Source organism: Polypterus senegalus, chromosome 17 (genome assembly GCF_016835505.1).
Source record: "Polypterus senegalus isolate Bchr_013 chromosome 17, ASM1683550v1, whole genome shotgun sequence".
NCBI lineage: Eukaryota > Metazoa > Chordata > Cladistia > Polypteriformes > Polypteridae > Polypterus > Polypterus senegalus.
Window position 1 is genome coordinate 28,254,364 of NC_053170.1, and position 26,967 is coordinate 28,281,330.

At 42.9% G+C, this 26,967-nt stretch overlaps 1 protein-coding gene across 2 annotated transcripts in view; it reads left to right on the forward strand.

Moving 5' to 3' along the window:
* The window catches only part of nkain1 (sodium/potassium transporting ATPase interacting 1), a 447,372-nt gene that overhangs the window by 301,015 nt on the left and 119,390 nt on the right, over nt 1-26,967 (forward strand). For both annotated transcript variants that reach the window (XM_039739190.1, XM_039739191.1), the window contains exon 3: nt 3,176-3,256. In XM_039739190.1, the coding sequence (XP_039595124.1) occupies nt 3,176-3,256 (81 nt within the window). The remainder of the gene's footprint in view (nt 1-3,175; nt 3,257-26,967) is intronic.

Below are 26,967 nucleotides of genomic sequence, written 5' to 3' on the forward strand. Positions count from 1 at the left end.
GAGGGTTCCTCTAGGGTGCCTCTGTCTCTTGACTCAAAAACGAATCAGTACATCGTCATCTCATAACAGGCTTAAGTTTCTTTGAAGGCTTTCGACAAAATTTTGGAATGTGTCTTTGGGAAGTTGTGCCTGTGAAGCCAAAATAACATTTGTGAGGCCAGATAGTGATTTTAGACAAGAGGATCTGCCTCACAATTAGCATTTGAGTTTATACCAAAGATGTTCTAAAGGGTTTGTGTTCAGAGCTCTGTGCAGGCCACTCGAGCTCCTCCATGTCACTATGGACCTGGCTTTGTGCACAGAGGTGCAGTCATGCTGGAACAGATAATGACCTTCTCCAAACTGTTGTCACAAAGTTGGAAGTGTGCAATTGTCTAAAATGTCTTTTGGTTGCTGAAGCATTAACAATACCCTTCACTGGAACCGAGAGTCCTGGCCTGAAAAGCAGCCCCAGACCATTATCGCAGACTTCACAGTAGGCACAATGTAGTCTGGAAGGTAGCATTTTCCTGGCATCCACCAAACCCAGATTTGCCCATCAGACTGAAAGAGAGTGAAGCGTGATTTATCACTCCAGAGAACACATGTCCACTACTCCAGAGTGCAATGGCGGTGGGCTTTACACCACCCCAGCTGATGCCTGGCATTGCACATAGTGATCTTGGGCTTGGGTGCAGCTGCTTGGCCTTGAGATCCCATTTCATGAAGCTACTGATGCTTTAGACGTTAGGTGGTTTGTTTTACTTGCTATGAGCTTCAATGCTCGACAGCCCCTCTTTGTGAGATTGCATGATCTACCCCTTCGTGGCTGAGCTGTTGTTGCTCCTAGGTACTTCCAGAGTTGACCAGGGCAGAAATTTCACGTACCGACTTGTGGCAAAGGTGGCATCTTATTAAAGCGCCACGTTTAAAGTCATTCTGCTCTTCACTATGCCGTGTTTTACTGCCAGTGTCTGTCAGTGGAGACTGAATGGCTGTGCGCTGCGTAAAATGAACACACACGACAGAGTGAAAGGTTTGGGAATCCACCCTGTATACTTGAAAAAATGTTGGTTAGGTTGGTCTTCACAGACATGAGCACAAAACAGAACTAAGGGAAAAAGAAAATGGCTGCCACATATAGTTGGTAGACGGGAAGAGATGTAATGAGAACCAGAAAAGACATCAGAAGGAGGTGGGACACCTTCAGGAACAGAAGAGAAAGTGATGATGTTGGCCGTCTTCTGAGGGCTGGAAGTGGCTTTAGGTTGAGGATTCGTTACCTGGTCTGCAGCGAAAGAGGAGAAAGAGTTAGAGGGCAGCGCCATCCCTTAGTCTGGCAAGAACATACACTTATTCAAGCCCATAAACTGTCCCCCAAGTGCACGTGTGTAACAGATGATATTATGCACCTATTAACAGCAAAGACCTGAACTGAAGAATTTGGAGGGGTGTCCACATTCTTTTGGCTTACAAGTGGGGTTGAGGCCTTCATACTGACAGCAGAGGACTTTGAGCTTCTGGATGTTAAGCGTCAGTCCTCCTCAGCTGTCCTTAGCAATGCCTAGTGGTGTTAATCACCATGCCAGTGTGGCATATTGAAGAACTTCTCCACTTGTTTCACCATCAGTTAGGCCTTCAGGGGATGAGGAATAAGGAACACAGGTGTTTTAAACCTCAGGAATAGAAGAGAAGCTCGTCTGTCTGATGTCTCATGTTTTATCCACCATGACAGAATGGAAAAAGAAAAAGGCAAAGAGATTACAGTTGAACTCGCTGTACTTGTCAGCCCTTCCTACAGCACTGGCTCCCACTATTGGCCATCAGACAAAGGGGCCAGCAGGACTGTTCCGGAAAGTCACATGTCACTCAGCCGCTAAATGTGACATAACCAGTGATATTCAGTTGGCTTTGGACTTCAGTTAGCTTTTGCGCACACATCCGACAATAAGTATTAAATATTTTTGTAATGGGGGTCATATTCAAAAATAATTGTGATAATAGCCTGTTATTACGTGTATTAGTAGAGTCCATTAGATACCTGCTTTTTAATAGCATTTTACACTACCATGGAGTTAAAAGCCGTGTGGTGTACTTCCAAGCTCAACGGCCATCTTTAAATCCCACATAACACTGTAAGCTGGCCTAGTGTGAATCTGTGCATGAGGGCATCCTGTCCAGGGTTGGTTTCTGCCCTTCCTCTAGTGCTGCTGAGGTGGGCTTTGTCTCCACACTAGCGTAAAGTGGAGAAAAGGGGATTGACAAAGTGTGTGAGTACAAAAAGATGGTGTACCTCAAGGGGGTCTTTTTTTCTATACTACCTCAATATTACTGAATTAAATATCATATTTTTTATTTCTTTTCTTTGCAGTATAGTTGCCTTTAATCCATCAGACCCTGATCTTCCAAGAACCAGTTAGGTAGTCAGGTTAGGTAGTGGGCAGTCCTGTGGCCTGGAGCCCCTGCAGATTTTTATTTTTTTTCTCCAGCCTTCTGGAGTTTTTTTTCTGTTTTTTCTGTCCTCCCTGGCCATCGGACCTTACTCCTTTTCTATGTTAACTAATGTTGTCTTACTTTAATTTTTTATTTTTTCTTTTCTTCAGTATGTAAAGCACTTTGAGCTACTTTTTGTATGAAAATGTGCTATATAAATAAATGTTGTTGTTGTTGTTCCAAGTATTTAATTAAACCCTATAGTGCATGATAAATTCACACAAGTGTAAATGGAAACAAGCTAAATGGAGAAATTCTGGTTTCTTTTATCATTTGCATTATTGCTAATAAGGGGCAATAAAAAACTGAGAATATAGCTGTTCAAAACTAAAATAAGCAATAAGCGTTCAAAATCTTAACAAGCAAGACAATTAAAATAAAGCAGAAGTGTTACTTAAGCAATAAGTGCTTCTTATTAAGTACCTGGGCTCGAACCAAAACCCGCAGCCACTGCAGCCCTCCAGAAACGACTTTGCCCATCCCTGCTCTAAAGGCTCATTATGGGTGCTATAGCTGTTGCGGATGCTGAGAGTGTGTGTGTGTGCCTGTATACTTAACGCAGGGAGTTGGCTTCTCCTCATGTGTTTAATTGTCAAGCTGCTTGCCTGAATTGCTGTTAATATTGACAGTTGGCAGCCTTGTGCCAAGAGTTCCAACACCAAATGCCAAGGTACTGATGGACCTGTGTTGTTATCTCTTTCAGTATGCAGTGTGGCTCGTCATGTGGGTTGGATGGAACTCCTTCATCATCTGCTTCTACCTGGAGGTTGGTCAACTGTCTCAGGTATGTTTAGTGGGCTGAGGACCCTGCTTTGACAGCATGGTGGTACAGTGCTTAGTGCTGCTGCCTCACAGCTTTAAATCCAGGCCTAGTCGCTATCTTTGTGATGTCTGCATGTTCTCCTTGTGCACAAGTTGGTTTTACTCCCACATCCTAGACCTATGTACACTCACTGAGCAGAGTCTTAGGACCACTGTACCAATACTAGTAGGGCCCCCATGTACTCTCAAAACAGCCTCAGTTCTTTATGGCATGGATTCCACAAGATGATGAAAACATTCCTTTGAAATTCTGGTCCATGGTTGCGTCACGCAAATTTTGAAGATTTGTCAGCTGCACATTCATGCTATGAATCTCCTGTTCTGCCACATTCCAAAGGTTTGCTATTGGAGTCAGATCCGATGACTGGGAAGGCCAGTGAAGAACATTGAACTCATTGTCATGTTCATGCAAAACTTTGGCCATGTCACATGGTGCGTTATCATGCTGGAAGTAACCATTAGAAGATGGCTAAAATGTGGCCATGAAGGGATGCACATGATCAGCAACAATACTTAAATAGGCCAAGGCATTCGAGCAAAGATTGATTTGTATGAACAATCCCAAAGAAAACATTCCCCACACCATCACACCACCACCACCACCACCAGCCTGGACTGTTGACACAAGACAGTTTGGGTCATGGATTCATGTTGTTGGCACCAAATTCTGGCCCTACTATCTATGTGCCTCAGTAGAAACTAAGACTCGTCACACCAGGCTACTTTTTTCTAGTCTCCAACTGTCCAGTTTTGGTGAGCCTGTGCCCACTGCAGCCTTAGCAGACAGGAGTGGAACTCGACGTGGTCTTGTGCTGTTTTATCCCATCTGTCTCAGGGTGCTGCGATGTGTTGTGTCTTCTGAGATGCTTTCCTGCTCACCACAGTAGTGCAGAGAGGTTTTCTGAGTTACTGTAGCTTTTCTGTCACCTCAAACCAACAAGGCATTTCCATCCATAGAAAAGATGCTCACTGGATGTTTTTTACCTTTTCGCACCATTCTGAGTGAACTTTAGAGACTGTTGTGTTGTGTGTGGAAATCCCACGAGATGTCAGCAGTTACAGAAATACTCAAACCAGCCCATCTGGCACCAGCAATCCTACCACCATCAACATCACTGAAGTCACATTTTTTCCCCACTCTAGTTTTTGATGTGAACATTAACTGAAGCTCCTGACATGTACCTGCAGGATTTTATGCATTGAGCTGCTGCAATGTGATTGGTTGATTGGATAATTGCATGGATAAGCAGGTGTCCCTAATAATTTGCCCAGTGTGTGTATATCATGTCGATTAGAGGGCCCAAATTGTGGATGTGTCTTGGACTGATGGATCTAAAATTGTGATCTTGGTAAGCAAACTGAAAACCGTACAATAAGTAGAGTGTGGGTCACCTTAAAAAAATTCAAAACAGGCCAAAAAATCTCAGTAAGACGTGTTTAACAGTCTTTTAGCTGTGTATGGTAGTGACAGATGGGTTATTGAGGATGGCACAGTGGTTACCTGTGCTGCCTCACACCTTCAGCCTCCTCATTTAAAATGGCGTGCCATCTGGAGTCTATCCATTCTCCATCCAGAGTTATCCGTTCACACGCTGCCGAGACCCAGTGACCCAAAAATAGATTTAATGGGTTTCAAAATGAATGGTTAGCTGGGCCGTTCTCCACATGAATTGCCCCAAATACATTTTGTGAATTGAATTCTTGGCTTGTTGCTAATTAACCTAATATGTGCAACAGAAACCAGAGTGCCTGGAATAAAATCCCGTTTTGTATTTGTCGACTCCCTGTGCACATCCCTCCCTTTTGCTTAGTGCTTTAATTAATAAAATTCTTACTTTTGCATGCCGGTGCTGCTGCCTCTTGGATTCAGCATCCTGGGTTCAAGTCCCGCGCCTGTTTGTTGTCTCTGTTGGCTTTGCGTGTTCTCCCTGTGTATGTGTTGGTTTTCTTTGGGATGCTCTAGTTTTTCTCTTATATCCCCAAAGAAATGCGGGTTTGGGTCATTTGTGACTCCAAAATGGCCAACAGTGTGAGTGTCGATGTGCATTGGACTGGTGTTGTTGCAGATTCTGTGTGGAAGATTTTCCTACCTTTCAAAATCTTTTTTGTGTACAGTCAGGTGTTTTTGTATTTGACGATTCTAAATATTTGATTATTTTTGCTATTAATTATTGTTATGACATTTATAAAGTTAAATCTCACCATTTCTTGCTTCCATTAACTGTTGTGTTGTGCCGTTGCTGGGGGTCGTGGCTTTCGGCAGTCGTGTTTTTGAGTGACATTGTCGACAATATATAAGCAGGTGCTGCGTATCGCTCATTGTCCAGGTTTTCATTTTCTTTTCTTAATGTTTGCTCTGTTTCAGGTTGTTAATTTAAAGCATAAATTCAATATTTTCAAATTATGGCATCACAGTCATGGTGTGTATTAGCTTACCATATGAAGTTGTATTCTGAGGTGAAGCTTATTTCATAAATTTACATCTTAAATAAAGATTATATCTTGCCTGAAGAAGGGGTCTGAGTTGCCTCGAAAGCCTGCATATTGTAATCTTTTTAATAAAAGAGGTCATTTTGCTTGACTTCTCACTACATTCATAATGGCTAACACAGTACAACACCCTAGTACTTTGTAAATTTTAACAAATATTATAATGGAGCTAGTGAGTACCAGGGTCCCACTATGAAGAAAAACCTTAAAATGTACCAAATTTGTTCATTTTTCAAGCCAAAAATATTATGGAGCATTGCTCTGCGTCTTGGTATTATATCACTTTACGTTCCCCTTTTGTATTATTAATAAGTAGCCTTTGTCAAAATGCCTCAAATCTCCCAGACTTACCACTGTTTATAAGGTATTGTACTACATAACTTCTCTCCATCTTCCCTTCTACATTTATAACCTCAGGCAATTAGGTGTAGTAAAAGACGGGCAGAAGTTAAGTTACACTTTAAATAATGTATTATTAATAATATTCATAAATAATAATAAGCAAAGTAAAAGTGAACATTGGCAACCATACAGCCTGATAAATGTTGATGTGTAGTTTCAGGCGGCACACAGACTTGTTAGTTACTTAAAATGTCTCCAGTTAAGGCATCATTTTTGGTCAGGCCGCATGCCTGTCTCAATATGGCTGCCAAGCTGGGCTGTTCATGGCAATGGTGTGACAGAGAGATGCTTCTTCATGGCGATGGTGTAAGAGGATACGGAGTGGTAAAGCAAGCAAATTTATAGATTCTCTGTCCAGACCCTACAGCCAATAGAGCATTGTGCTACTTAGTGGCTTCTGATTTAAAACCAAACAGGCAGCTTTAAGCCAATAGAATTCCAGTGTGACACAATGGTTTCACTCCTGCCCCCAATGCCGTTTGTTAAGCTGATGCTTGCCAGCCAGGCAATTTGGCTTTCCTGTGGGGGCTGATTGAGAGAGGCCTGCCAGACTGGTTTTAGGCACTTCCCTCGACCCGTGTCATAAAATTACAAAGATTCAGTCCTAAAGGGGGGAGGGGGGGGGGTCAAACCATTGCTGTTCTTATCAATGACTAGGGGGCTCCGCCCCGTGCTCGCTTAGCTCGTCCACCCTCATGTTTGGTTTACTGGACATGCAATTTAAAGAGATTGTTATTTTCATTGGAATTGTTACATATGCATTATTTTCACTTTTACTTTAAAAACTTTTGTAAAAACAATACTTGTCCTTTATTTCCGGCCCCAGGCGTTGTTACATCTGTTTCTCGCAGGACATATATAACGCTGCTCGTGTTGTAAAGGGGGGGCGGCTGAACGCACGCTAAGGAGATGCCGTCGGATCATCTGCTGTCTTTCTGCTGCTGTCGAGCTGCCTGTTCTGCTTGTCGCATGTCGTTGTTTTAGAGCTGGGAGCACATGATATGTGTCTACCAAAAGTAATCCAACAACTGCTAGGTTAGATGTCCATAGACTTGTTTTAAATGATGGCTCACTGCTTTGTCTCACGTGATGTTGTAAAAACAATACTTGTCCTTTATTTCTGGCCCCGAGCGTGGTTAAATGTCTTTCTTGCAGGGTGTATAACGCTGCTCGCGGTGTGAAGGGGGGCCGCGTCGATCATTTTAAAGCCTGTACAGCCGCTGTCCTTTTTGCCTCTTCGTGTCTCTGCTGCTCGTGTTGTGATCGCTTCTCCATGATCTTAAATCTACACCTGACCGAATTGTGTTTTCTTTGAAATGAAACTTGTCTTTGCTTTAACTGTTGCGTGACCACAGATTCTCATAGCGTATGGTCCATTATCGTGTAAATCTGCGTTTTGTGCATTGAATGATGCAAAGGTGGAAAGACTTTGTTTTTTGCTCTTTGCTTTTTTATTTCTGACTTCGCTTTCTCCTGCTATTTTTTCAATTACACTTGATCCTGACAATTAATCACCTTTTGTTTGCGGTAATGCGATCTTTACTATCTTTTTTTTGATACTGTAGCGACTGGCGTAATAAAGTGTCACAAAAGTTTTACTTGAAAAATCGCTGACTTCGTAACCCCAAACACAACTTTCTAGCACCTCTCCAACCCCTCATCCCCCGGGTCTCGCCCAATTTACCGCATCAGTCAGTACCCACTATCAGTCTTCCGTGCTGTACACCCTCCCTCAATCGGACCTAACAGTCACGTAAAACAAAAAAGGCTTCAACCTGGCTGGGACACTGAAATACTTTCTAATTTTACTGCTTTCATATTCTGCACCTTTCTCTGCAAGTGCATCGCGCCATCGTTTGTCTGAGCCTTTCGAATTCCAATGCTTTCATAATCTCTTATCTGCCTTTTTTTCTCTCCAACGCTTTTGGGTCTCTTTTCTCCGCGTTTCTCTTTCTTCTTTGCTTAGTCGTTGACGTTTCATCTCTAGAACGCATTGTCCTTATACGCTTTATATGTGCTGCGAGCACAGGATATAGAACACTAATATAACATTGCTTTGTCTAAATTACAAATACATACAAAATATTTATCAACTTATATTTCAAATTTCACACCACAACAACGTGAACTGCAAAACAACGTGTCCATGTCATTATAAGAAGTAAAACTTCGGACTTGAGCGTCAGTAGGCTTTGTGTCCAATGAGTCAAGTTACCCAAACTATTCTATAACATGTCAGTAATTATTTACCACTTTGATGCTGATCTTCCTGATCATAAAATAGGTCATTACGATAGCAATTGGCAAGAAGAGTTCATAATTGCAGAATTATGTTATTTGAGGGTTCCTCTAGAGTGCCTCTGTCTTTTGGCTCAAAAACTAATAACAACCAAAAAATCGACTTAAGTTTCAAGTTTGGTATTTTTCTGTCCAGACGTTGTAACTCTAGAAAACTGTGACACACACACACACATCACTGAGATATCGATGTTTTCGATATCAGGGGACCCTAAACATTGAGAGCCATTGAAATTTTTGATGAATCTAAAGCTTTCGCTCCTCCCTCATAGATGATAGGTTATGGTGGGAGGAACAAAAAATTCATAAAGCACGGCAGTGTTGTGAGATTTAGCCGTTTTAAAAGGAGCCTAGATGTGAGCTTCACTTTAACTACCCTGTTCTTCCTCCCGTGATATAATTTGGGGTCCGGGCTGTGGATTAGAGAGTCATCGCAAAGCGCCGTAACTGACACTCAACGTTAATGTCCAGATGTGCTGTCTCTATCCTGTAGACAACTAGACAATAATAACTGAAAAAGTAACACTTATGATTGCTTATGTTCTTCACTTTGTTGATCATCTTCCTTTGTGACACTTTCCAGGTCCGGCATGTGGATTTTAAAGTCATCAGAAAGCAGAGTTATTCACATTGAACATTGATGCCCAGATGTGTATTGCTGTTCTTCCCCTGGCTGGGGTTCAAATTCCTGTTTTATTTCTGTTTTGTTCATTTTTGATGCTTTAGTTTATGTCAATTCTGTCCATTAATCTTGGTAGTTGATTTTCTTTATGTATATAGGCTTCCCGTGTCACCTTTCGTGTGATTTGTGGGTGTTCTCCTAAGATGTGGGGTCACCTGCCAATCACCACTTTGAACTGCTTTCCACTCTATAAACCTGCAGGATCTCCCACAGTGCCTTGCAGTTCATTGTGAATGCACGCTGGTGTCGTGAGTTGATTTTTTTTTTCCTGTGCTTGTGCCTTGGAATATTTTGGAATTTTTGACCTTCATGCTCTGTGTTTGACTCCATTTCTAGATTACTGCTTTGGGACTTTGTTTGTATTGGGCTGTCCTGGTGTTTTTCTTTCTCTTTCTCTCTTTTCTCCTTCCGCTTCAACTCCTCCTCTGGCAAGTTTCGTCTCTTTAACTTCCAACTGTGGCTTCTTTAATCCTTGAGCACTTCCTGTGGCCTGTAAGTGTGGTCCAGAAGCATTTCCAGGTGAGGGGGAAGCTCAACAAAGTAGGGCTCCTCAGTCACTGCAGCACCCCCTGGCGGCACCCACTGAACCCAACAGCGCTGTGCCAAACTCCAACTCCAATAGAATCCTGTGGGAGACTGAGGCACTGCGGCAACCCATGGGGGCTGCCGTCTAGTGCCCTGTATGTGTTCTCTCCCCCGGTCCTGGCATTATACAGGCATCTCAGCCACGTAAGGGTCCTGGCCATCCGGCACAATCCTTATATTCTTTCACTATATCAAGGTTAATTTCATTATTTCACAAAGATATTGCCTGTTGCCACTAAACTGATGAGCCCCTCGTTTGTGTCAGTGAGTGAGAATAGCAAGCACAGCCATAGCATGCAATCAAATGACAAGAACAGAGCAGACTTTATCAGCACCTATCCATTTATCCATCCATCTTCCCCACCCGCTTCTCCAGGGCAGGGTCACACATTGAGCGTATCCCATCAGGCAATGGAGTCGAGGCAGGATCAATCACTGGACGGGGCACCAGTCCATCACAAGAAGACAAACCCCTACACACACAGACTAGAGCAAAGCCAACTCACATATCGTAGGTTTAATGAGAGTCATGATTAGTAAGGTCAGTCACGAGTGGTGCAGCAGTGCTGCCATTCCTGCCCCACAGCACCATGCAGTGTATTCACCTCCATTCAGATGTATTGTTATTTGTACAGTGAACCTCATATGGGCTCTTCTCATTATGCCACCACTCGACAGGCCTCTCACTCCATAGGCTTTATAAAATAATAACACAGAATGTTAAAGACAAAAAATAGTTGCGGTCTAGGAAAAAATATTTGAATAATTTGAGCGCACATCTCTCTGTTATTACAGGCCATGGCAGAACACAAGTAAATTACTAAAGCAAGAGTAGGATTATAAGGAGGATATGAAGTGGCGAATTTGTCACAAATCACCTACAGTGGCCCCTACAAGCGGACAAGCGAGCAAGAAACGTATCCTTACCTCGAGAAAGGAGGGCCAGGAGTCTTTGATAAAGTGTTTTATTGTCAGTTTATTTTTGCTGTCACAGGATTGCCTCAGAAACGCAGAAGACACATTTTCTTAAATCGAACACTTTGCTGTCAAAGTAGACATATTCAGTAGGTTTTAAGGCTTTTCTTTGCAAAGGGACTCCAGTACCCATTAGCTCATTTAAAACACACAAGAGCAGGCTTTTTTTTTTATTTATAAAATTGTGCTTCGCGTTAGAACACATTTTTGTTGCATGAGTATAAAGAAACAATTTGGAAAATACCAAACTTATTCTGTAAGGCAAACAAACCAGCGACTGTTTGTCTAACTACGAGTTTGACTTGAGTTCTGATTTTGATGAAAGATCGCACTGACTTACTAGTTTGGACTTTGCACATTTATCCCTCACCTCAGAAACTGCCTTTTGTGGCCTGCTGTTTTCCACTGCATTACAGTACAGGCATCCCATCCAGTGTGGGTTACATGCAATGCTGCCCGGGTAACCCTACCAACCCAAAAACAGCAGACTGGATTACACCGGTTTGAGAATGTTGCCATTTTTGCAGGTGTTGGGCTCATTGGTGTCATTGTGTGTAATAGGAGAATAACAAGAGCGCCCTCTGCTGTTCATGCTGTGAAATACTTTTTTTTCCACATGAGGTGCATTTCTTGTCTCTTTTTAATTTTCAAAGAGAACCTTCCTCCTTTTCCTTCCTGGTGTGTCTTCAATTGACACTGATCCCTGTTAAAAGTGCATATAAAATATTTTTAGCTGCTAAATTATAGCTTCCTTTAGCAAATTATAAAGTAAAAGCCGCTCACTTCAAAACAGAATCCCATTAGCGCGCTATTAAACCTATGGTGTGATTGCACCATCTGTCATGTGAAATCCAATAGTGTGCTTAAAATGGCCAGTATGTGGGCCATTAAAAACTCCCAGCATTCTTCATGCCTGCCAGGCACTTGGCTTTTTCAGTGCAGTTTGAGGAAGTTCTTGCAGTTGAGAAGCCGTTTTGCGTGAGGCTTATTTTCGCTGATTCCCCCTGTCTTCACGATTTCCTGTGTTTCCTAAACTCAGTTTGTTAACATGATTAAATGTCCCTCTCATTTTGAGCTGACCTGTTCATTCACCAGTTGTGCCAGAGAGGAAGGACAGGCATCCTGGCCGGGATAAAGCACAGATTCCTGCCTGGCCAGGAGGCCAGAATAGAAAGAACAGGTCATTCCCCCACACAACAGGTGGCAGAGTCCTCTTGGTCTAAACCCGATCAGGACACCTGCAGGGTGGCATTGAAGTTGAAATGCAGCCCGGTCTGGGTCTTTGGAGACCACCAGCGGGAGCTCTCGGTGGAGGACTGCCCTGCTATCCACACAACCCAGAACTGCTCTGGACGACCTGGACAGGAGACAGGAAGCAGTTCTGGGTTTTGGTTTAAAAGGAAGCCAACTGCCTTACTTGAATTGAGTCAGAGCTGGGAGGCAGCGGGTAACACTCGACAGGAGGTGAAGAGGATGAAAAATTCATTTGATGTGTATAATTGTGGCTTATTTTGGAGAGCTGATTAATGGAAAGGTGCCTAGTGTAAATAACTACCTTCATTTTATTCAGGTAACGACTGTGACTTGGATTTGGGGCTCTGTGGAGCCTCCCGGTGGCCACACTGTGTTCGAGTCATTTCCTCTATTCAGGTGTTCATTGTGTACCTTACTTCAACCAGCTTGATCCAGTTTGGGGTTGTGGGGGCCGCAGTCTATTCAGGCAACATCCGCAGCAGGGTGGGAATGGGCGCTGGACGTGGTGTGCTTGTCTGTCACACTCTGTGGAGGCAGTTCTGCTTTCTTAAATTCAATATGATGTTGATCTACGTATATAGCAACTTATTGGAGAAAAGCAATCAGACACCATGACTGTCTATAGCCATTGTGGTCAGTCCCTCAACGCCTTGCTCATTTTAAAGATGATAAGATGTGGTAAACAAAAAATAAAAACATCTCAAAAATCTCCTACAGCTGAGATACGACTCGTTTCCCTAAAATCTTCAGGCAAATTAGGGAACTTAATCGTGTAGAGCACAACCTCGACTTGACCTAATGTTTTAATCTGTTGTTGCATTTGCTTTTAACAATCCCACAGCAAACCAGCCGTAACTTACCTTGACATGACTTCGGTCGATTTAACTAAAGGCAGCTTTACATTACAGAAAATGCGTCTTTACTTCCACGACACGCACAACCATATGTGGGTTCGTGTAGATTTGAAGATTACAGCAATGTAGACATCAGTGCCTCACAGACACGAGAGAACGTGCAAATGGCACAAAGACAGGATGTGAGAGTCAAACCCAGAATGCTGAATCGTCACTTAGCGCAGATCAGTTATGGAGGACATTATCACGGCTGCTCTTCAAATGCACACTCGTCTTCAATCTTTTTAGACATTTGCCTACATCAAGAGTAAGGAACCTGTTTTTGGGCCCTTTGGAATCCGTTTTATTTTTTCACAAATCCCTTTTTTTTTTTTGATTTTCTGTTTTCACCGTTTTATTTTTGATTTGATTCAGATTTTTGTTTTTTTACTGTAAGAAAATAGTAACAGCAACAACAAAACAAATAATAATAAAATGGCACTTTACATTCCTTTTAATGAACAGCACAACAGCACAACTGAACCTTATTTTGTGGTTCCATTCATCAGGTAGGAGCCCAGATCCTTCATGATGCTGTATGCTGAGATTGCAGTAAGACAGTGAGTGCCCCCCAGAACTGTAAGAGCTGTTACTTGGTTGATGTATCCTTCTGAGATGAAGGTTAACTTCACTTTTAGAAAAAAGAAAGAGTGACCCGCCTTTAAGGGTTTGTTGCATTTGAGGAAAAGTCTGCTCTTCTGCCCAGGTTTGTAGGTGCCAAGTTTATTATGGAAGAGTCAAATGTGGACCTTGTGTGCCTCATCACCGCAAGGTAAAACATTTATTAAATCCAGAAACATTGTTAATTTTTAAAAGGAACCCAGTTAACAACCAGTGCCAGTCACTAATAACATTTTTCTAAAGGAAAGACTGTTAATACTAGTTAAATACCTGTATGATTTAATCGGTTACATGATTCACAGTAAATATATCACATACAATTAGAACTGCCTACATAAAAGAATTACCATACAGCCAATTGTTTACTCACCTATCACTATGATGATAACTATGTGATCTTGCCTATCAGTGGTTTCATCAACTACAGCATATAATTTCTTGCCACAAATCTTACAAAGAACAGCGACCATATGTTATTCAACGACATGGGGCAATGAGTTTGACGAAGACTGCTCTCATTTTCTGGCAGCACGCCTCCTTGTTTACAATGCTTAATAAAGAAAGGACGCATCTTCGTCATGTTTTCGAGCAATATGTCTGACTCACATGGACACAAACTGACGATTTTATTGTTTCCTTTGTTGTTACCTGAAGGGGAAAACCTTTTGATCTTAATTTCTTTTTGTTCTTGAGATGGGATTTAGATTTGACGTAGTCATTGCAAGTATTTTTTTATGTCCAGTCTATGGTAGGCTGGCAAACCTTGCAGAAATGTTGTCCAGATTCATAAAAGTCGCCGGGATATTGTTGTGCCCTCAATTTTGCAGTTAAGCTCGTGTTTCTTAATTTTTTTTGACGTAGTTAGGGTATCCAATACTGCTCGCTTCGACATTTCTTTCTCGTGCAGCTAGCTAATTCACACATGCCTTTAACGAAAAAACATACAGGAAACACACGCACAAACAGATAGAGGCACGACTGGATTTCTACAGAGAATTCTGTTCACTTCAAAAACAACAAACTAGAAAATATCTGAATGATATAACTACAGATTATTCGATTGTTTATTTTATTGGGAAGTTTTGTAACAGTCACCCCTTCAGTCTCTAAATTCTGCACATTTCTGTTTTTAAATCTAAAATTCGTTTTTAAGCGTGAATTCCATGATTCTGTCCGTGTTTTCCATATCACAGAAATCATAGGGCCTTACTTTTTCCTGTCAAGGGCCATTTCATTTTTATAACATACTTCAATTGCCATACTAAATTACTGAACACATACATACAGTATCATATTAACTAACCTCTCTAATAATTTGGTGAGGTGTCTGATGTCACATGGCACTGATGATGATGATGATGATGATGCTCAAAGCTGGTTTTCCAGGTTTTGGTCAGTCAGTCTTGAGCGGAATCAAGATTTTGCAAGAGTCAGTTTTGAAAGGAGCTGCTCACTGGAGTACATTGTCCCAAACAGAGATACAAATTTCAGAGCTTGTCTCCTCAGAATAGGAAACTCCTCAGGACGTACCGAGTGTTTATACTGTACGGTTCATAGAACTCAGGCAGAGGGAGGCTCATGTATCTCACTTTGAGCTCCTCGTTGCTTTGTAGCTCCATGATTTCATTTTGCATGTTGCCAGGTACATCAGCTGCTTCCACATTAAATGGCACAGTGAATATGTTCAGTTCCTTTTGTTTTACTTTTTATGTCCTGAACCCTCTCACCAAATTTCTGAAGGAGTTTGGCACGCTCGCCACCATATTCAGATGTCATTTGTTCTTGCAGAGTATTAAAATGCACAGTGTTACCCATTTGCAGTTGCACTTGCTACAGCTTTAATTTCGCTTCACATGATTTCACATTTGAAAACAGAGAGCTGAGAAGCTGGTTGGGACCGTGGAGGTTGACGTTCAGCTCTGGGAGGTACTTTGTAATGTCCATCATGAAGGCCAAATCTCATAGCCACTTTCTATGACAGTCTTTCCCTTCATTTCCATGAACTCTTTTACTTCTTTCCTCAGTCTGTAAAACTATGTGAGCATATCTGTGCGACTAGGCTGCAACACCTCACGATGGTAGACCAGATCTCCATTCTCCACCTCAACCTCGCTGAGTAGTTGCTTGAACTGGCAGCTGTTCAGGCCTCTGCTTTTGGTGACTTTTATGATGCAAGTGACACTTGTCATTACATTGTTGAGTTTCAGGGGATGTGCACACGGGCTTTTTTGATGTATGGTACAGTGGCATTCAACTACCGTATATACTCGCGTGTAAGTCAGGTCTTGGAACCCGAAATATTGATCATAAAATCAGACCTCGACTTATACCCCCATTCAAAAACTACTACAGCGTTACTGGGCCACAGGTCAGCTCCGCAGCTCTAGTCAGCTAAAGGCATGGAAGGCAGCAGCAGGTCATGTTGAGGGTAAGATGCTGTAATGGAAGGATTTTTCTAAAGAGAGGAAGGGAATCAGGAGAGCAGATGGGCGTTGATCGCTCCAGTGCAAACCCAGCTGCATTACTAATGTTTTGGGAGAAACAGCCGGGAATGTTCTAAAGATACAGCCAAGGTTATGCCAACTTGTTTTTCACTTCGAGAGGCTTTTTTCACATGTAAGCATATTACTGTGTCTTCTGGTATCAGGCACTAGTCTCAAGGCCGAGTAGAAGAAAAACATAGCGCCGTGTCCCGTGGAAGGAGGGGGTAGGCTGAAATTGATCACTTCTGCATACACTGCTTCCACGTAGGCCGCTTTGGGCAAGGACACCTAATTAGTATATAAGGGAAGGATCCGCCCTCAGTTTTTTTTGGACGCTCAACCGTGGGGAAAGGCGCACACCGCCCGGTATCTGATAAAAGGCACACGGAGTTTAATCCTCTGATGAGACTGACATGCGGGCTCCCTCAGTCTACTGGTCTAGGATGATAGCTTTGTTTCTTTTGATATACTGTAAGCATAAGTTTGTGTCTTTTGATATACTGTAAGCATATATTTGTTTCTATAATCTATCGCTACTGCATTATACTGCATTATATGTATTTAAATGTTATAATTGAATAAGTAAATTTTATTGAAGTATCGGACCTCTTCTCTCTGATTTTTGCCCACTTATTCCAAAGAACTCCTTGAACCATTTTCCCAAATCAAAAAAGATGCTGTGATGCCACTTTTGTTTATTTTTTTGCGCTTTTCTTAGGTTAGGGTTGATGTTGCATACATTTTTCAAGTCCGACGATTCATCTTCTTGCTTCCTCCAATCAGTTTCTCAGACACGTTGAATTTTGTTGCAGCAGCACAGTTAACAATTTATTTTGCTACTTCAAAGACTTTTAATTTAAAACCAGCTTCATATTTTCTTCTGATCAAATGCTCCATCATAGATAAGGGATGCTCTTACGATAAAGGTGTGAGATACAAAAAACACAAAACAGTGCAAACATCACTTTGGAGTAGTGCAGGTATTACCGTGTGGTCACGTAGGCACAATATATAGAAAACAAAGGCCATGTACTCCGTGGTTACTCTCTCAGGTGGGCGTTAGCATATCGTAATCTCTTGGACCAATAGCGTGAGCTTTCTGCTTTCGACTTATACGAATAATATTATAAAATTTTATGGTAAAATCAAGCACCGACTTGTAGTGAGGTAGTACTTCAGAGGGTCTAGTAACATAGTCTGAGGGTTATTAAGTAATCAACAGAACTTGGGACACCCGGGCAAATTGTATGCTTCACATTCCAAGGCTTCATTTTCTTTTATTGCTGCAGAACATCTGCAGGTTGTAACCTATTAGTTGATCTCTGAAGTAGGCCCATTTGTAATATTCTGATATTTCCATTTTTTCAATTTTTGATAACCTAAACTTTAAATTTAAACCTCTGGCAGCTTACTGCTTACCTTGTCACTACTTTAGGCCATTCATTGCATTTCAAATAATAAAATTTAAAGAAAAACTGGAAAAGCTCAGCTGTTCTAAAAGTTTGACTGGTAGTGTAATATACAGTATGTATATATACTGTATATATTGTGAGATATGGCTGGCCATTCATCCCAGCCAATACCCCCAGGCCGCCAGATGGAGCCCTCCTTGCAGCATAGAGGTGCCCCGAATGCCAGCAGGGAATTATGGACAGTGGACTTTTAATGCACAGCCCTGCTGGATACCATGGGGGCAGCCAGGAGTCGCTGCAGGGAGGCCCAGGGACTATTTTCCCTACATCCCGGAAGTATGTCCTTGTCACATGGACAGAAGAAATGACGTGCTTCCAGGATGACGAAAAGGAGTTTTTCCTGACCCGGAAGTGATAGAAAGTCACATGGACGAGGGACAAACACTTCCGGGTCAAGGACTATAAAGGACTCTGGGAAATCCCAGACGGACGAGCTGAGTTGAGAGGCAGGTGGTTGAGTGTCTGGGAGTGGAGGATTGGATTATTGTTTATTTATTGAGTATTTGGGAGTGGAGGGTACTTTGTACACTTATTTATAATAATAAATATTATTATTGGACTTTTACCTGGTGTCTCACGAGTGGTCTGAGGGTTCAAGGGAGCGAGAGAGCCCTAATCTGTCACAATATATATGTACACATACTTAGGTTTTAATCACAATCTCATTAACAGGGCGGTCACCTACCAGGTAATTTTTGTGATTGGTCGGCCAGTCAGCAAACATCCGCCACGTCCACAAGGGGATGCAAATCTGTGTACTCCTGATGAGCTCCAATAAGGGCGAAACACGTGTCGTGTACTCTTTGTATTATTTGACAGATATTGTATAACATATGTACAGTATATAAATATAAATACACAGTCTATACAGTTGTTTTAAATTAGCCATGGATTGAAATAGAATGGTAATGGGCATCTTGTGTTGGTATTTGAAAACTCCGCTGCTTTTTGTACTGACTGTCCAAATCCTACGAGAGGCACATCTTCACCATCTGTTAGATAAAAAATCATTGCACAGAATAAAACTGATAAGTTTACTTTGAATGTATTATGTGACTTCCTCCACTGCCAGCAGAAACTGCCTGAGATAAGCAGGCCAGATACCGATGTGTCTCTGTGTCTCAGCCCTGCGGTGATATCTTTGCCATCAACATACTCTGAAACTCTGGAAGCCCCAAGCAGTAGGCAGACCTGAAAAACGAGAAGGGCAGCGTCTGGTTAATGGAACCTTCTGATTGCCTAATTAATCAAAGACTCCCTTGGTAGCGTTTAGACGTCACTGATGAATATTCACTGTCCGTGAGCTTATCCTTTCATCTCAGTGTTCATTTTTGAGAGCTGCTGTGATCGACAGTTGGCCATAATAAACGATACTGAGTGGGGCATCTCGTAGTCAGCCATGGAACCTGGCCCAGAAATATCAGTGGCAAAGGAGGCCTTTAATTTGACTCTAGTGACAGAAAGAAGGTATTAAATGGTGTGCTTTCTGCAGTTAAAACACTGGGTACTACAGAGGGTACCTATGAGTAGTCCTCAAAAGCAGAAAATGCCAAAGTGGCACAAAACGGATGTCCTTTTATTATAACTGAACAGACAAAGAACAGGTAAACGGGAGAGTTTGGAGCAAGTACCATAATAAACAGAAAATAATAAATTCTCTGGGCCTGCCTTGCAGTATAAGGCTGTGGGCTTCCTGGTCTTCTTCCCACCACAGCATCACACAAACACTCTTCATGTCTCTGTCCTTGCCTCCATTTTCTTGATCCTCTAGCTATACGTTCACTCTCCAGGGTGCTCTTGCTCTTCTTCCTCACCACTCATCTTCAAATTCCCCAATGAACCGGCCTGAAAGATTTTTTAACCTCCAGCCAGGAGCCACTGTCAGGGCCATGAATGCTCACTAGAACTCCCAGCGTTGTCCCTCTAGAGCTGCACAGGGTGTCTCTACAACCCTAAGCTCAGGTCAGTTTTAAAAGAGTGGGGGAGCCCTAGGTAGCCTACCAACCATAATTCATTTCATTTTCTAGTCTAATTGGCTTTTCTTCTGCCAGGGGGACGTCGCTGTTTAACTCCCCACTTCATATGTCTGTCTTGGTGCCCCAGCAGTATTGACTTTCCTTTACTTACCAGCTCTAGTGGTGTTAGGGTTAGGGTTAATGCCAAGTTGTGGTGCCTGCACCTCTGGTCCCTACCTGTATGCAGAATACAACCTGGTGATCAGGGGGTCCTGTTAGTGCTCCAGTGTTGGCTGATCTATGAACTGTATGATGAATTAGCTGTGGAGCATGTTATTAGTTAGGATATGTGCTTCTTAAGTAGTGAATCGCATCATACATGGATATCAATCTACAAGCAAAAGCCATACCACCATGTACGTCTGACCAGCATCACCAAGAATGGCCATTTTAAATGTCACATCCCCAATAAGACAGAGTGTGTCCAGTGCTGAAAGCCCCTGTTTCATTATGAGGATTATGTGCCATTAAGCAACCTACAGCGTTACTGGGCCACAAGTCAGCTCCGCAGCTCTAGTCAGCTAAAGGCATGGAAGGCAGCAGCAGGTCATGTTGAGGGTAAGATGCTGTGATGCCACTTTTGTTTATTTTTTTGTGCTTTTTTGTTGCATACATTTTTCAAGTCCGACGATTCATTTCTGACGTTTATGACTTGGTTATCTGTCCACCTTTTCATGTGTTACTTGCTATTTCTGGCCTCTTGGAGCAAAATGGAAAACTGCACAAGCTAATCTGAAGAAAGCAGGTGTTTTAGCCAAGAGCTCTGTGGATACAAAACATAAAGATACGCCTGTTTTGAAGGTCGGGCAAAGGGTATGGCTGGCAATTAGAGACATTCGGCTGCGGGTACCATCACAGACAGTGGCACCACATATGTATATTGGCCCGCATGTCATCAGGTGATGGTTGGGCCCTGTGTCTTACACCTTATCTCTGCCTGCTCACTTCAAGGTTCACTCTGCTTTCCATGTATCCTGGCGTTTGGTGCTTCATCTCAGTCCTTATTAGGTTCCTGATAAGCCACACACCCCCAACCATGATTTGGTAGACAGGACAGAAGAATATGAAGATCATTAGTCCTTCAATGGAGTGGCTAGTCCATTGGAAGGGCTACAGACCCAAGGATCCTTCTGGAGTCCGCTATGATGTGCCTCATGCTCCACAGTTGTTGGCCTGCTTTCGCAATTGGTTTCCCTCAAAACCAGAAGGATGCGTTTGGAAGGCGTCTCATTGACAGGGGGGGTCATGCTGTGATGCTGCCTTTTGTGCTCTTATTTTCACCATTTTGGTCAAACTTGCACTCATTTTGCGGGATTTGGAGTCAGAGAATTCATTTCTTGAATATCCAATTCCCTTGTGAGTTGTTTTTTTTTTTTGGAGCGTTTTTGCTGACATTTTGACTCGTTACTGCTGCCATCATTTTGTAAGCTTTTGTCCTCACCCCACCCAGGACAGCCCATATTTCTTTATAACACACCATAGCCATACCTGCATGGCCTGAGTAGTCTTTAACTTCGACACTCCGACTGCCATTGTGTCACTGGCATGGCCAGCTGCTCTCTGATGTTGTGAGCTCTTGACATTGACCTTCGTCCTCCTCTGCCTCTTTCACAATGTCAGATCATCTCACAAACTGTCCTGCTGACCAACAAAAGTGGACATTTCTGTCATTGCTGCTTGCTTCGTTTCAACAAGCCTGCCAGCCAAGGTCCTTTCTGTTCCAAAGACAGGCATTATAGTAGATCGGCTGAGGCCTTTGACCGTACAGTACAAGGCGGCTGCACAGTGCGACTCACCCCGAGCAGGTCTCCAGATATAAGAGTAAAGCGGGACTAGGAGATGAATCAGAAACAAAAGACCAAAGCAAGAGTCAAAATTGGGGGATCAAGCTATCTTTAGGAAAAGTTTCAAAGGAAAACTGGAATTGAAGTCTGAGGGAGAGCTAAGCTCAATAGTGGGAAAATCACGTCAAGCAAAGAGCTAGCCTGTTAGAAACTGAGAAATGTGCCATGTGGGTTAAATGCTATTGTGATGCTCACGCAATACGGGTCACCAGACCGAGTGTCAAGCAATATGGCAGCACCCGCTAAACAAAGTGGCATCGCCACACAAAACTAAAATTGAAACGGTTAAGTTCACCAACTCGGGGGAAACAAGTTTCTATCAGAAAAATAGTATTTCCTGAATCCTCATGGTTCAGAACGTAAGGAAAATTCAAAATTCACATACAGAAAAGTAAATTAATTATACCCAGGAAAATAAAAGGAATCATAACATCAGCCTGCTCATGCTCCTGCTGTAGCTGTAAGCTATTATTGTAAGTCACCTTGGACAAAGACGTCAGCCACATAATTCAATAACAATAACTCTCGGCCAACTCTCATTTACTCTGTGGTAATAAATGAGATCAGTGGTCTCATTCAAATCACCTTTAAAAAGTCAAAGTCTGCTCTCTTTATCTTACTTAAAAATTTTAAGAGCATTGCTGACTGTGTGATATTATTTATCGTGATTTTCAGAAAGCGTTTGATAAGGTGCCACATGAGAGGCAGGGCATCCAAATAAAAAAGTGGAACTTCAGGGTGTAAGGTGAAGATGGGTAAAGAATTGGCTCGGACACAGGAAGCAGAGAGTGATGGTGAGGAGACCCTCATCAGAATTGGCTGACGTTAAGAGTGGTGTCCAGCAGGGCTCACTGCTAGGGCCGCTGTTATATTTAATAAATATAAATGATTTGTATAGGAATACAAATAACAAGCTGGTAACATTTGTAGATGATACCAAGATAGGTGGATTAGCAGATAATTTGGAATCCGTTATATCATTACAGAAGGACTTGGATAGCATACAGGCTTGGGCAGATTTGTGGCAGATGAAATTTAATGTCAGTAAATGTAAAGTATTACACATAGGAAGGAAAAATATTAGGTTTGAATACACAATGGGAGAGATCTGAAACAGTACGGCTTATATAAAGGATTGAGGAGTCCTAGCGGACTCAACACTATCAACTGGCATATTAAATGGCAAGGGACCTTGTATGTGGCTGTAATATGCGTCACTGTATTGTGTGCCTTTAATTTTCTCTCTTAGTAATACTGGTTTGTATTTCCGTAAAATGCCTGTAATTTTGTCTGACAGTAATACAGTGGAACCTCAGTTCACAAACATAATTCATGCCAAAACTCTGGTTGTAACCCGATTTGGTCGTGAACCGAAGTAATTTCCCCCATAGGATTGTATGTAAATACAATTAATCCGTTCCAGACCGTATGAACTGTATGTAAATATATATTTTTTTAAGTTTTTAGCAACAATATAGTTAACTATACCATAGAAAGCACAGTGTAATAGTAAACTGAATGTAAAAACATTGAATAACACTAAGAAAACCTTGAACAACAGAGAAAACGAACACACACACAGGCGCGCGTGAGTCACGCACACAAACAGGCGCGCGTGAGTCACACACGCCTGTGTGTGCGCGTGACTCGCTCGCGCCTGTGTGTGTGTGTATGTGACTCGCGCCTGTTTGTGTGCGTGACTCGCGCAGCGCCTGTGTGTGTGTGCGTGACTCGCGCGCACCTGTGTGTGTGTGTATGTGACTCGCGCGTGCCTGTGTGTGTGTGTGACTCGCTCGCGCCTGTGTGTGTGTGTGACTTCGCGCCTGTGTGTGTGTGTGTGACTCGTGCGCGCCTGTTTGTGTGCGTGACTCGCGCACCTGTGTGTGTGTGACTCGAGCGCACCTGTGTGTGTGTGTGTGACTCGCGCGCGCCTGTGTGTGTGTCTGTCTCTCTCTCTGCACAGGGAATGCACAGGAAGAGACTGAACACGTGCTGTGTGGCCCCGTGCATGCACACTTCACCAGAAGACACACACATGGACACCGCGTGCCTGTGTGTGTGTGTGTGACTCACGCACGCCTGTGTGTGTGTGTGTATGTGACGCGCGCGCGACTGTGTGTGTGTGTGACTCGCGCGCGCCTGTGAAGACACACACACACACGGACACCTGGACGCACACAAGGGTTTTATTAAAGAGGATGGATGAATGGATAGCTGGATGGATGGACAGTAGATGTACTCATGTATAGATCAATGACCATTTAAGTGAACGTCATGCAAATCAATGGAGTTGAATTGGGTTAACAGAAGGATAGATGAACACGCACTCTCCTTAGAATAGTTTATAACTGATTTAAACCAATATAGACAAATTTATGGGGCTGAATGAAAAGGATGGATGAGTAGATGGATGATGTAGAAAAGTAAACACAGACAAGATAAAGAGTCGGGGCACCTTAAGCCGAACACCATTTAATAAATTGTTGTGACTTTTTCATTCTATGCTTCTGGTCATGATGATGTTTCACACACAGAGGCAGATCCAGTAATAAACGCCAGCTCCTGGCCTTGTGGGATTTTACATAGTGCATGTGGTGGTAGAGGCGAGACTTCTGGGTTGGAGGTGGACATGATGTCATTCTTCCTGCTAGATGTTCTTGTTTCTGAGGGTAAAAGAGGAGAAGACATTACCAACAGCACCACCTTGTGTTTCGGAGTGGTATTACACTTTGATACAGAGCCCTGAAGACTCCCCTTACTGACACGTGTCTTACGATAGATGGATAGATGGGTATACGCTATATTCATAATTGTGTATAGTCGACTGGTCGTGGAAGTGGAAGTGGACAGGTGCCTTACGTCGTTGCATTGATTGGATATCCACAGTATGTGTAAAAGTGTAAAATCCAGTGGGCCCATAAATTGAAGAGCGAGTTATACAGTTGAACTGGATGAAGGGATGGATGGATTTATACTAGTGTGTAGTATGAACCTCACTGGCTTTTTAAATCAACGTGTGCTTTATACAATAGAGGTGTTGATAGAGAGATGGGCGGCCACTGTGTTTCTCATAGTGTGTTTTACACACAAGTTATTAGCGTATGTGCGCTTAAGACGATGGATGAGTGGATGGACTGATGGTCACCCTTGGGATTGCTAATAGTGCATGTCTCACTGGTCTTAAAGTGCTTTATACAGATTGGTTCAGTTGGTGGATGAGGTTCCACTGTAAGTAGCGTGTGATCTACTGTTATTATACCTGGGAGGACATTTTATACAAATGAAAGGAGCTGAATGAGTAGACGGCTGGAATGAGTCGATGTCCTGAATCTCTTTAAATTAAGCACATTCGCATTTCTCTGCTGGTGTGAAGTGGATTTCTAGCTCCTTGAAGTTTTTAATAACCTACAGCAGTTCATCATTTTTCTTTGAAATCCCCTCCTTCAAAGCCTCTTAATTTGAGCAGTGGAGGCATTTGAATCTCCGCTAATTGGCCGTACTTTGTCACATTGCTTCCTTTTCCTCAGAACGCCACGGCGCGCTGCAGCAGAGCAGTTTGCTCCCGTCTCTTACTTTTCTGTCCTCTGCAAAGCTTTGATGAGTGCGGGCATTCACAGGATGTGCTTTTCTTTTCCTGACACTTTAGCTTTTTGAATTCCTGACGCGCAGTATGTGGGTGGCACGACGGCTCGGTGATTGTCTCAAGCCGTTGGGACCTCGGTTCAATTACTATCTGCAAGTTAGATTTGATCGATGGCTCTGCGAGTAAGTGAGTGTGCCCAGTGATGGACTGGCATCCCATCCTTGTATGGTTACTAAAGCCTGACATGCCACGATAGAGTCCTGCTCCTTGGCATTCTGTAATAAAAACACAGCCCAGTGGCACCACGCATTTATTCAAGTGATGATGTTCGGGTGCTCCTCTGGACATTTTTCCTCATTCTTGTATGTGGTATATGAAGCCGTAGCCCACTTACTTTAATAAAAGGGAACGAGAAATGTCAAGTGATTCATACTGATGAAATATGTTTGAAAGAGCTGCTGACTAAAGCTGTAGTCTGCATACCTTGGCAGGCCTAAACATCTCAGTCAGTGCCAATCTATTAAGCTGAGGGTTGGCATTTCATTCCCTTGTGATCCGTCATGGCACTGGAGGATACCCTGGCATGTACTGGCAGATGTTAACTGTGAGGGGCACTATGAAATAAAACTTGGTGTCTGTCTGTGTGAAGTGCTATCAGATATAAATGATTACACAAGAAGACAAAAGGAAAGAGATAATAATCAGGCGCAGCCAAGGAGTGTTACTGGTCAGCAGCATCAGGCCCAAGCGTACAGCTGCCCAGGGGGGTGGTCTCACTGAGTGTGCTCAATGAATGTGTTATCCTCGGGGTCACTGCTCAATAGAGGCGGTGGTAGGTAGTCTTGCAGAAAGTTGTTAAGTTCTCACAGGCCTGTCACTTTATTATGTCTTAAAAAAGGACAAGCAGGGCAGAAGATGTTTGGTGCACTGCCTTTTGTAATTGGGTGTGGAGAAAAATAGCAAGATGGCCTACTTGATGGCTCTGGGAGACTCGGCTCAGAGCCTGGTTTGGTCTCCATCTCTGTCGAGCCCTCATGTTCTCACTTTGTTGGCCTAGGTTTTCTTCCCACATCCCAAAAATGTGCACAATACGTTAAGGGGCAATTCTAAACTTGCTTCATGTAGTTCTGTGAGCGAGTGCACTGGACTCAGGATTGACTTCTGATTTGAACCTGAAGGGGCCAGAGGAGATGTTAGCACCATATTGCTCTGAATTGAACAAGCAGGTTAGAAAATAGAGATTAGATTGATGACTGGGTGGATGGTTGTGCACCAAACGAGACATGGCCTCCAGACGGCTCCCAGAACTGTACGTGGAAGCACCTGATCTCAGAGATGACTTCATGGAAGAGGAGTAAACACCATGGAAAGGTTGGTCTTTTTGGAATTGGAGAGCATATCTCAGCAGCACTGGGCACAGAATGTCACAAAATGGAGTCCTCACAAGACAAAAGGAGTGTGAGGCCTTCAGAAATAAGCAGAGAAGCAGGCCAGGATTCTCGCTGTCCTGCCCAGAAGAGACTCACCTCGACTTAGCCAGGACCCACTACATGCTAACTTCAGCTGGAGCAGGCCCCAAAAATGGGGAACTGGGAAAAAAAAAACATCAAATGTCCACAAATCTATCAAATTAGGCAAATTGTCATGTAAGAGATAAAGCAGACCATGATTAAGAGTTGGGGCAGCACCCGGTGACCCTGTATAACTGAAAAACAGTAGATCAAAAAACAAGCTGTAATTGCAAAACGGTTCCACGGTGAACTCGTGCAAAATGGCTGAACTTCCAGTCATATGTCCTTCCGACAGGAAGAGGCGAGTCCGGGTGGACAGACACCAGAAGTGTTACATCTGTCAGTCATCTGGTCTGCAGAGGAAGGAAGAGAAAAGGCATTAGAACACAGCGCCATACCCTGTTGTAATTACAATTACCAGAGCCCTCTAGCTGTCGCCTATGCGCATACGTGGAACACTCAATAGAGCAAAAAAGGCAAAAGAATTTTGTCTAAAAATTCATTCCACAGCAAACCAGTCCCAAATACATACTGTAATCCAGAGACAGAATCCAAGAAAACAAGA